The sequence below is a fragment of the Diaphorina citri genome, unplaced genomic scaffold (assembly GCF_000475195.1).
Source record: "Diaphorina citri unplaced genomic scaffold, Diaci psyllid genome assembly version 1.1 scaffold408, whole genome shotgun sequence".
Taxonomy (NCBI): Eukaryota; Metazoa; Arthropoda; class Insecta; order Hemiptera; family Psyllidae; genus Diaphorina; species Diaphorina citri.
The window spans coordinates 196,992-209,487 of NW_007377843.1; the positions used below are offsets into that span (position 1 = coordinate 196,992).

The window sequence follows — 12,496 nt, forward strand, 5'->3', positions numbered from 1 at the left end:
TTGTTTTTTTTTTTTTTTTTTTTTTTTTTTTTTTTGCTGAACCAATGAGATTCCGCTTTGGACGTAAACACTCACTCGTAAGCGAAATCTCACAATCTCATTGGTTCAGCCATGTTTTGATTCACATAAATCGAATACGATAATAGTATGGAGGGTTTAGTCAACATTGACGGCCGGTCGACTATGTGTGGACGCGTGGACGGATGTGGACGCGTGGACGGACACCACTTTACGGTCACTGTTCGTCGCATAGTTACCATCAGACTAAAGTTAGATGTTTAAGCATTTCAATGTTGTGTCTCGTACTGGCATCTCCTTATGTCTGTGTGATGGTATTTTCATTAGCTTTGACATTCACACAAACAGTGTATACTCCTCCTTGCCCCAAGATACCCAAGGTTAGGTTAGGTTAGGTTTAGTCAACATCGACGGTCGGACGACTATGTGTGGACACACCTTTACGTTTACTGTTCGCCGCATAGTTACCATCAGATCAGACTAAAGTAGATGTTTAAGCATTTCAATATTGTCTCTCGTACTGGCATCTCCGCATCTCCTTATGTCTGTGTGATGGTATTTTCATTAGCTTTGACATTCACACAAACAGTGTATACTCCTCCTTGCCCCAAGATACCCAGCCTGTCCTAAAGTACCCCCACGCTGGCCTACTTTTTTTTCCTTTTTCTGTCTCTGTCTCTTGAATCTTTTCTCTCTCCCTCTCTCTATTCAATTTTTTACTTTCTATTACTACAGTATAGCGAGCTATACTAGTAATGAAAGTATTGCAATCGGTCCAAATTTTTTTTCACTCTCTTTATCTATCTAGTCTCTCTCTAAGAAAGTTTCGGAATCCCCTCCTTAACGCGACAAAACGTGGTCTGAATTCAGAAAGAAAAAAACTTAGAAACAAAATAGGAAGGAAGTAAAAAATGTTGAAACAAAAAAACACCCCCCATTTTGTGGCATACAAGAATGGATACAAGATATAGGTTTATAGGTAGTGAGTTTTATTTGTTTCAAAATGAAGAAGACTTGGAAATCTTGGAGTTTCGAAAGGAGAATCGGGTGACAAAGTGAGCCAACATTCCATCCCCGGAATTGGCAAAGAATGTATGTCTGCTTTCTATAACTAAAGCCCTTCAAAATAGTAATAAATTTTATGTAAATAAATACAAAATTGTTTACAATGTTTACATGTTAGAAAGTAACAACAGAGGTCTTATCCTAGCGAAATCGAAGAGATAAGGAGGACAGGATAGCAGAAAGCCAGCCGTTCCAAGAACGAACCTTACCTGAGAAAGATATAAATACCTCGAGAAATGTACGGAAAAAGTGGTCTTTGGGGACGAAGTGACAGCAGAAGTGAATACAGAAAAGGCTATGAGTTCTCCAGAGAGAAGGACATTTAGGAAGGAAGCCAAGTACATAGATTCCGAGATATTGTGTTTCGAGTGTTTCGACAAAAACAGGAAACAACAAATATAACAAAGGGAAAATATAATAAGAAAATGTCAAAAAGAAATCTCAACTTCTTATCTTCAAAAGCACATAATGTTGTAGGACGGAAAGCACAGAATGCAAAGTGAACATAGAAAAATCTGGAGTGAACATCACATGTCTTTCCTTATCCTATTAAATTATGCTTGGCTGGATTTCTCAGGTATGATTTTGGGGAGTTCTGTTGTAACTTCACCTACGATTTCGTCAGTAAAGCCGAAATTATCCAAAAAAGCCCGAAATGCCGCCAACCGCTAAACAGATCCTAACCAAAAGTTTTGTGTTGCATCCTTGTCACATTTGAGGACTACGTACCAAATTTCAAGTCTTATTTAAACTCTAGCTCTTGCCGTTCTCGAGGTTTTTTATTTACAGACCGATATTCATACACACACAGACAGACACACGGACCAATGGCTGAAACTTTGGATTTAGGCTCTAGGGACCTCAAAACGTGTTTTGGCACTAAAAACTCACACATAAAGAGCCGCTCTTGTGCTATTGAACTGAAAACCGAAACCCCTACCGTTACGCCATTTCCACAAGTGGATATTTCCTTTGCCATTTAGTACGTACCTAGGTAGGCAAGAGACGTAACACACGGTAATTTCACCATCAAAGATAAGAGAGTTGCCAGTCTAGTTAGCTTAGTTGGTTGTGCGTCTGCCTTTTAAGCGCTAGGCCGCGGGTTCGATTCCCGCCCGGGGCGGATTTTATCCTGATGGGATAATGTTCGTTCTCGGAACCCTCGTCTCCCCCTACAACCAGAAACATTCCGTGTCCACGCACCAAATAGTGGACTCGTCCATAACCGTTGGGTCCCTCAGGAAGAAGGACACCCAGACCTCCCTCCTACTCTATCTTAAACTCGTCCGGTTCGAGGAGGTGTTCAACATCAAACTCCACGCACCGAATTTGGGTGAGTATTGGAATTTGTGTGTTTCGAGTGTTTCGACATAAACAGGAAACAACAAATATAACAAAGGGAAAATATAATAAGAAAATGTCAAAAAGAAATCTCAACTTCTTATCTTCAAAAGCGCATAAAGAGCCGCTCTTGTGATATAATGAACTGAAAACCGAAACCTCTACCGTTACGCCATTTTCACAAGTGGATATTTCCTTTGCCATTTGGTACGCACCTAGGTAGGCAAGAGACGTAATACACGGTAATTTCACCATCAAAGATAAGAGAGTTGCCAGCCTAGTTAGCTTAGTTGGTAGTGCGTCTGCCTTGTAAGCGCTAGGCCGCGGGTTCGATTCCCGCCCGGGGCGGATTTCGAGGAATTTGGGTGAGTAAATGTGAAATTTGAGTGAGTACGCGGAATTTGGGTGAGTAAATGTGAAATTTGAGTGAGTACGAGGAATTTGGGTGAGTAAAAGAGGAATTTGGGTGAGTGAACGAGTTTTGGCTGAGTAAACGAGGAGGAATTTGGGTGAGTAAACGAGGAATTTGGGTGAGTGAACGAGTTTTGGGTGAGTAAACGAGGAGGAATTTGGGTGAGTAAACGAGGAATTTGGGTGAGTAAACGAGGAATTTGGGTGAGTAAACAGAGAATTTGGGACTCCCAATTTCCCTGTGGGACCCCTAAATGCCCAGGGCCCCCGCGCCGTGGGGCTTGCAAGGTGGGATTTCAGAAAATTCTGACGTTCCAGTACCATCGTTCATCATCTGTTCCCATCTTGTAGCGTTATGTCCATCGTAAAGGGGTGGTATTGTGGACTCTGGCAATGGCGTATCAGCGGTGATGTTGAACAAGGGAAAACCCTGGTCAATTTCCTGAACATAAGCTGCGGTACATTTTTCCTGGTATGCCTGTCCATTCTCTGTAAATAAGGAGTCGAACTTGAACACCGTGCTAATTTCATCATGACCTGTAACAAAAGTTTTGTAAGAAACAATAAAGGTCGACTTCAAGGATCAATTGACCATGCATCATTACAGCTCTTATCACCGATAGGTGCTAACCAAGTACCAACCTACCATCTAGAATGGCTGGCAGACCAAAACCCGACCCTAACCCGCCTAAAACGAACATTTCCAGTGGAAATTTTCCACCCATTTCCCGATTTGGTAATAATGTGTATGAAATTGTGAATTTCGCAACCAAAAAAGAATAAATAATTATGTGTAACAATTTTTTATTGTAATAATTATTAATAATCATACTCACCATCACTTGACGAGATTAAAAGCAGCCCACATAAAACCAACAACAGCAAATATTTCATATCGAAGACGAGGAACTGAATAAATTGTAAATTGAATTTTTTCTCTTTAAATATGAAGGTACAAAATTCTCTAAAATAGGTAGGTACCTATCTGTTTTTTCTTCTTTTTACAAAGGTAATTTCTTGAATTTTCTACTTTTCTAAAATAGTAAAATCTTTAAGAGATTCTTCTTTTTACAAAGGTAATTTCTAAACTTCTCTAAAATAGTAAAATATTTAAGAGGACAATGAATAATTTATAACTTTTTTTTCTTTTTTTTTCAATTTCAGCTTACACTGTAGTTCTAGGTTAAAATTAAGAAAACATGTATCGTGTATCCCATTGTTATACTGATTTTCTCCATTCTGATGATTTTAACAATGGATTCTCTATAATCAAGATTCAATATGTTTTTTGTTTTGTCCTCCTCTACAGCCACTCTAACTCTATTATGACCTTTTCTCAAATACAAGATAACGAGTGACGTGTTGGTTCTCAAATCAATCCAGGGTGAGACGATTGTGGAGGGAGGGTATGCTTGTATAATTTTATATTCAACATGAAACTCGGTTTGATTGTCATAATCTTTATCTATCCTTCCAAATTGATGGTAAATGCTTTTCAAGTCACCTTCAGGTTTCAAATTGTTCATTTGAATTTTATCAGACACATGATCATATACGAATAAGTACCAACCAAACCTTCCACCAGTTACACTCGTTAACATAACGTCAAAGTTTTCATTCTGATCAGCAGTATAACCCGGACCAGAGTGACATTTGTCGACATTTCCATGCCGATATTTGTGGCAAACCTTGATTTCTGAACTCCCTAGTGTTACTTCGATATATTGTGTGGACTGAAAATTAAGTCGAAGTTCTATACTGGATCCAACTTTGCCTTTTATTTGAATGAATTCACTGTTGATAGTATCCTGTATGAAGTCATCACGTTCAAAAAGGAGCGTGTCTTTGTCAGTAACCTTTACTGTCTTTTCTTTTAATACTTTGATATTTTTATCTATTATCGAATAGCCAAACGAAAAATCATAACTCCATAATAATTGTGAAAAATCAGAAACGATGTTTGCATAGGCTGGTATATGTATAGGTACAGTTGAGCCATTGTTCATCAGCTGTTGCCATATTATAGCTTTGTTTTTGTTTCCATCGTAGAGGGGTGGTATTGTGAACTCTGGCAATGGCGTATCAGCCGTGATGTTGAACAAGGGAAGACCCTGGTCGTTTTCCTGAAGTGAAGCCGCAGTGCACGTGTTGAGATATTTCACACTCTCCCCATCAGTTAAAATTAAGAAAACATGTATCCCATGTATTATTTGTTATACTGATTTTCAAAAGTTCACCTATTTTTATTAATTTACTAGCCGAAATCCGCTCGGCGTAGCTTAACAAAAACGAACCGGAAGATGGCCTATATCCTATAACCTTCACGGGAGTGCAAGCAATAAGTTGACAAAGTTTCATAGTTATCGGATGAGCGGTTTGGCCAGGCATAAAGTTCGAACAAACACACACACAAACATTTTTATATATTAGATTTTTAATTATTTTCTCTTTTACTAAAAAATTACCTACATGATTTTATTATTTTCACGGGTAAACTTTACACGAGACGTTAATTCTCTTGTCCTTCATTTATCAAGCTTGTTATTGTGAGAAGAAAACATCAACATATTATCAGTTGACCGGAAAGAAAAACATACAGGGTGTTACCAACCTCAGTGGTGTACTGGCTTTGAATCAGGAGGTTGGTGGTTCGAGTCCAAGCCAAGTCATAAAATTTAGCGGCCCTTCATTTAATCATTTATCAAGCTTGTTATTGTGAGAAGAAAACATCAACATATTATCAGTTGACCGGAAAGAAAAACATATACAGGGTGTTACCAACCTCAGTGGTGTACTGGCTTTGAATCAGGAGGTTGGTGGTTCGAGTCCAAGCCAAGTCATAAAATTTAGCGTAATGCAGCGGGGAACGACATTTGTGACAATCATTTATGCTTAAGGCAATTAAAATTGCTCATACAGGCTGTAAATCTAAATATGACCACACCATTTTTCTCGAGGCCAGATTGAATGAGAATGCTTCATCTTCATCTTGTTTTTTTTTTCTTCTTCTTCTTCTTCTTCTTCTTCTTCTTCTTCTTCTTCTTCTTCTTCTTCTTCTTGTATAGCGCTTTAATTTTATCGAGCTAGCAGGTTTTTTCCCCCCAATACGTTTGAAAGGAGGAAACGCTAATTGCCAAGGTCTTATCGTCCCGACAGCAGAGAGAAGAAAGACAGGAAAGGAGAAAGCCAGCTGTTCCGAAAACGAAACATATCTGTTTAGGGTAAAATCCGCCGCGGGCGAGAATCGAACCCTCGACCTAGCACTTACAAGGCAGACGCTCTACTGATTACGAGGAAACCCAAGTTTTAATAAATTTATGGACACCCTGTATATGACGTGTATTAGATAAGATATTGTATTATTTCTGTGAAAACCATCAAGGTGTGGAAGCGTGGACTATAGTTAGGTATTGTGTTTTGATTAAGCAGGTAATAGGTACGTACCTACCTATACAATACATATATCTACCAAGTGGTTTAGTTTCCACTGGAATCGAACCCTCGACCTAGCGCTTACAAGGCAAACGCTCTACTTCTTACGAGGAAACCCAAGTTTTAATAAATTTATGGACACCCTGTATATGACGTGAATTAGATAAGATATTGTATTATTTCTGTGGAAACCATCAAGGTGTGGAAGCGTGGACTATTGTTAGGTATTGTGTTTTGATTAAGCAGGTAATAGGTACGTACCTACCTAGGTAATATATCTACCAAGTGGTTTAGTTTCCACTGAAAAAGAGAATTCTGAGAACTTTGGTAGGCACCTAAGAAATAGTCAGAAATTAAAGGTCGACCGTAGTTATAATACACACACGGCGAAAAAAAAGAGACTTTGGAACTTTTTTTAACATTGTACAATTTTGCCTCTTCTTCTTCTTCTTCTTCTTCTTCTTCTTCTTCTTCTTCTATAGCGCTTTAATTTTATCGAGCTAGCAGGTTTTTTCCCCCCAATACGTTTGATAGGAGGAAACGATAATTGCTAAGGTCTTATCGTCCCGACAGCAGAGAGAAGAAAGACGGGAAAGGAGAAAGCCAGCTGTTCCGAAAACGAAACTTATCTGTTTAGGGTAAAATCCGCTGCGGGCGAGAATCGAACCCTCGACCTAGCGCTTACAAGGCAGACGCTCTACTGATTACGAGGAAACCCAAGTTTTAATAAATTTATGGACACCCTGTATATGACGTGTATTAGATAAGATATTGTATTATTTCTGTGAAAACCATCAAGGTGTGGAAGCGTGGACTATAGTTAGGTATTGTGTTTTGATTAAGCAGGTAATAGGTACGTACCTACCTATACAATACATATATCTACCAAGTGGTTTAGTTTCCACTGAAAAAGAGAATTCTGAGAACTTCGGTAGGCACCTAAGAAATAGTCAGAAATTAAAGATCGACCGTAGTTATAATACACACACGGCGAAAAAAAAAGAGACTTTGGAACTTTTTTTAACATTGTACAATTTTGCCTCTTCTTCTTCTTCTTCTTCTTCTTCTTCTTCTTCTTCTTCTTTTTCTCCGTCTTCTCTTTCTTCTTCTTCCCTCATTCTCTTCCTTCTCCTTGAATTTCAAGATCACGTAGCGTAGATTTTGGTAAAGGCACAAAGAAGAGAGAAAAATTTTTCCTCTCAAAAAAAACCTAGGATTAAAGACTCGATTTTTTTCTTCTTCTTCGTCATATCTAAAGCCCTCTAATACAAGACAATATTTCGAAAACTATACCTATTACCTAACCTGATCTTCCCCTGAAAGCCTGAAACAAAACTCTTCCCCTTCCCCCCCATGTGTACGTACTTACTTTATCTGTCCATGATGACAGAGTTTAATATGCCAGATGCCAGTTTATTACTCTACCATGTCAGCTATGCCAAGTCTGCCACCTTCGGGTATAGGCCAAGTGCCGCCAATACCGGTGATTGCACGTTGAATGCACCAGTACTCCAGGGATCACTGGAGCCGAGCAAAGTTTACAAGACAGACGCTTTACTCTACAGGCTAACACTAGGCTGGCAACATCTATAAAACGATCCCTTCATCTCAGCAGTACATTTTTCAAAGACAACGAAAGAAGCTCCAAAGAGAAAGGCTGGATAAGGTAAAAAAGAAGAGATGGATAAGGTAAAAGAGAAAAGATGGATAAGGTAAAAGAGAAGAGATCCCCAGGGATCACTGAAGCTGAGCAAAGTTTACAAGGTAGACGCTTTACTCTACAGGCTAACACCACTAGGCTGGCAACATCTATAAAAACGATCCCTTCATCCCAGCAGTACATTTTTCAAAGACAACGAAAGAAGCTCCAAAGAGAAAGGATGGATAAGGTAAAAAAGAAGAGATGGATAAGGTAAAAGAGAAAAGATGGATAAGGTAAAAGAGAAGAGATAAAAGACACACGATGCATGGAGCTTAAAAGAAACCAAAGTAATAAGAAAGTTTCGGAATCCCCTCCTTAACGCGACAAAACGTGGTCTGAATTCAGAAATAAAAAAACTTGGAAACAAAATAGGAAGGAAGTAAAAAATGTTGAAACAAAAAAAAACACCCCCCATTTTGTGGCATACCTACAAGAATGGATTCAAGATATAGGTAGTGAGTTTTATTTGTTTCAAAATGAAGAAGACTTGGAAATCTTGGAGTTTCGAAAGGATAATCGGGTGACAAAGTGAGCCAACATTCCATTCCCGGAATTGGCAAAGAATTTATGTCTGCTTTCTATAACTAAAGCCCTTCAAAATAATAATAAATAAAAAATATGTAAATAAATACAAAATTGTTTACATGTTAGAAAGTAACAACAGAGGTCTTATCCTAGCGAAATCGAAGAAACAAGGAGGACAGGATAGCAGTAAGCCAGCGTTCCAAGAACGAACCTTACCTGAGAAAGATATAAATACCTCGAGAAAAGTAAGGATAAAGTGGTCTTTGGGGACGAAGTGACAGCAGAAGTGAATACAGAAAAGGCTATGAGTTCTCCAGAGAGAAGGACATTTAGGAAGGAAGGGTAAATATACCTCGAGAAAAGTACGGAAAAAGTGGTCTTTGGGGAAGAAGTGACAGCAGAAGTGAATACAGAAAAGGCTATGAGTTCTCCAGAGAGAAGGACATTTAGGAAGGAAGAGAGTAAAAGGAATAGGGGATAAGATGTAGGACGGAAAGCACAGAATGCAAAGTGAACATAGAAAAATCTGGTGTGAACATCACATGTCTTTCCTTATCCTATTAAATTATGCTTGGCTGGATTTCTCAGGTATGATTTTGGGGAGTTCTGTTATAACTTTTTCGATATCATTCACCGTTTAGTCAGAAGAGATAAAAACGTTCAAAAAACAGCCGAAATACCGCCAACCGCTCAAAAGATCCTAACCAAAAGTTTTGTGTTGCATTTTTGTCATATTTGAGGACTACACACCAAATTTCAAGTCTCTAGCTCTTACCGTTCTCGAGGTATTTTATTTACAGACCGATATTCATACACACAGTACACACAGACAGACACACGGACCAATGGCTGAAACTTTGGATTTAGGCTCTAGGGACCTCAAAACGTGTTTCCTATAGGATAAGGAAAATAAAAAGGAATAGGAAGATAAAAAGCGCATATTGAGGGAAGAGACGAGAGGGACAGGGACAAGAAGACACAGCTCTGAAAATGGGAGGGGTCAGAAGAGTTAAAAACGTTCAAAAAGCAGCCGAAATACCGCCAACCGCTCAAAAGATCCTAACCAAAAGTTTTGTGTTGCATTCTTGTCATATTTGAGGACTACACACCAAATTTCATGTCTCTAGCTCTTACCGTTCTCGAGGTTTTTTATTTACAGACCGATATTCATACACACACAGACAGACCCACGGACCAATGGCTGAAACTTTGGATTTAGGCTCTAGGGACCTCAAAACGTGTTTTGGCACTAAAAACTCACCATTGAAAATTTGACCCGATTACATTACTTTCCTTCCTATAGGATAAGGAAAGTAAAAAGGAATAGGAAGATAAAAAGCGCATATTGAGGGAAGAGACGAGAGGGACAGGGACAAGAAGACACAGCTCTGAAAATGGGAGGAGAGGGAGTAAATGCAGACCCATAAAGCACACCTCTCCACCCAATATTTCAATGTCAGTATGCAGACAGACTCAATTTATTCAGAGTCCTTCCCTGTTCCTGGTTTCAATCCGTCTACTGTGATGTTGGTAAGAGCTGGATGAAACTCTTCATAAGGACCATCATTCCATGTTTCATTCTTCAATTCCCGATATTGAGCCATGTAGAATTTGGTATTGTTATACGAGCCTACAATATTACTTGCGGTAAAGTCGGCCTCAAGGACCAAAGAATTAGTCCTTCCCATGTATAGTTTTTTCTTCTTCTTCTTCTTCTTCTTCTTCTTCTTCTTCTTCTTCTTCTTCTTCTTTTTTCTTTGCTCAAGTACAAAATGTATCTTTATAGCCACTGCGTATAGTTGCATCGTCTTTTACTTTTACACCTAACTCGATGGTATAGTCCTTCCCATGTATAGTTTCTTCTTCTTCTTCTTCTTCTTCTTCTTCTTCTTCTTCTTCTTCTTCTTCTTCTTCTTCTTCTTTCTTTATTTCTTTGCTCAAGTACAAAATGTATCTTTATAGCCACTGCGTATAGTTGCATCGTCTTTTACTTTTACACCTAACTCGATGGTATAGTTGTCAAGAAACTCGCCTGGTAACCAGAAGGAATTAGGTTTCCCTTTTTCTCAATACCTATATGTAGTACACAGTCTGGTGTTGTTTTTATTAAAGTACCTACATATACCTACATAATAACAGATTAAGAATTTAACCATCACTAAAGCAGCTATATCTTTACGTACGAGTATTATCATTATTTCTTCCATTGTGGTGTTGTTTTTATTAAAGTATACCTACCTACCTACATAATAACAGATTAAGAATTTAACCACCACTAAAGCAGCTACTGCTGGAGTAAGCACTTTTCATATTACGAATATCTTTACGTACGACTATTATCATTATTTCTTCTATAATCTCCTAATCCAGCTTTTACTATTGGTTTTCTTCCCTCAAAACAAGAGGAACAATGAAAACTTGATCGGAAAGTTTTTCCTAAGTTTTTTCCAAAGTTTGCTCTTTTTTTTGTAGAAATAACATCAAAACTTTTACTACTTAAGTTTCCTAATGGGATCTTTTTTGGGGAAAAGATAAAGGAGATGCATGGATAAACGAAAGCCAAAACCAAATGTCAGCATTAAAGCGATCACCCTAGGGCTGATTGAGGGCTGACGAAAAACGCCGATCCGGTCTGAATACGGGACTATTCCCTCCCTAGGAGAACTTTATCCTAAACAGGTTAAGTTTCGTTCTAGGAACGACTGCCTTTCTCCTATCCTGTCCTCTCTTCGATTTCGGGACGTTAAAACCTCAGATGAAAATCGGACAACCTGCCTCGGTGGTGTAGTGGTCAAGGCGCTCGCCTGGTAAACAGGAGGGCGTGGGTTCAATCCCAGCCGCGGTATGGAATTTTATCTTAAATATAATTTGAGAATTTGACCACAATAATAGTAGTAGCCTACTGCTGGAGTAAAGGGACTTTTCAGTCCTATGCGAGCAGTATAAGAATACGGGAAAAGGCGAAAAAAAAATGGATAAATGGATGGATATATAACGCTCATATTTGTTATAAAAGTAGGTAAATGTTTATTTTTTCATTTCGTTTTATTATCTTTTAATTCATTACTTAATATTTACTTTCCGTGTCCGGAAACAAACTTGAACATCAGATCTTGAATTTCCAGAAATTGGCAACGTGGATGGCTTTTTGGTTTGCTTGCATGAGAAATACGGGAAAAGGCGAAAAAAAAATGGATAAATGGATGGATATATGTATAATGCTCATATTTGTTATAAAAGTAGGTAAATGTTTATTTTTTCATTTTGTTTTATTATCTTTTAATTCATTACTTAATATTTACTTTCCGTGTCCGGAAACAAACTTGAACATCAAATCTTGAATTTCCAGAAATTGGCAACGTGGATGGCTTTTTGGTTTGCTTGCATGAGATCTTTACTTAACGAGAATTATCAATATTACATTTCACAGAAATATGCAAAGACCAAAGCAACAAAACAATCTCCAAAGCCTTGGTTCATCAGATCAAAGACCAAAGCACTGGGGATCATTTTGAACAAAATAATCAATATCTTCATATATTTTCATACTTTATAAGGTAATGTTTCTAAAGAAGTTAATATGCTGAGTTGTTTTCGTTGAATCTTGGCAGCAGTGCATTTTCAATATCATTTTGTTTCTCTCTAATATGTATGTGGTTAATTTCCTCCCATGATCATTGGTTAAATTTTTATTAATTTACTAGCAGAAATCCATAAGGCATGGCCGTTCATGTCACTCATCCATTTAGTGGTCTTGCTCGGTGTAGCTTAACAAAAACGAACCGAAAAATAGCCTATAACCTTCACGGGAATACAAGCTATAAGTTGACAAAGTTTCATAGTTATCGGAAGAGCGGTTTGGCCAGGCATAAAGTTCGAACAAACACACACGCAAACATTTTTATATATTAGATTTTTAATTATTTTCTCTCTTACTAAAAAATTACCTACATAATTTTATTATTTTCACGGGTAAACTTTACACGAGACGTTAATTCTCTT

At 38.1% G+C, this 12,496-nt stretch overlaps 2 protein-coding genes across 3 annotated transcripts in view; one reads left to right on the plus strand and one right to left on the minus strand.

The window, feature by feature from the left end:
- LOC103508546 overlaps window positions 1–2,457 on the plus strand; it is a 21,962-nt gene extending 19,505 nt beyond the window's left edge. Inside the window, exon 6 of the mRNA XM_008473103.3 lies at window positions 2,239–2,457. Coding sequence (XP_008471325.2) covers window positions 2,239–2,457 — 219 coding nt within the window. The remainder of the gene's footprint in view (window positions 1–2,238) is intronic.
- Window positions 1–12,468, minus strand: part of LOC103508538 — a 23,699-nt gene extending 11,231 nt beyond the window's left edge. Inside the window, exon 1 of one of the 2 annotated variants that reach the window (XM_017443809.2) lies at window positions 12,446–12,468. The gene's annotated coding sequence lies outside the window, so the exon portion shown is untranslated. Of the gene's footprint in view, window positions 1–5,304; window positions 5,324–12,445 lie in introns of those variants that run through there. The other variant, XM_026823122.1, reaches the window with a different exon arrangement.
- Between the last annotated feature and the right edge of the window lie 28 nt (window positions 12,469–12,496).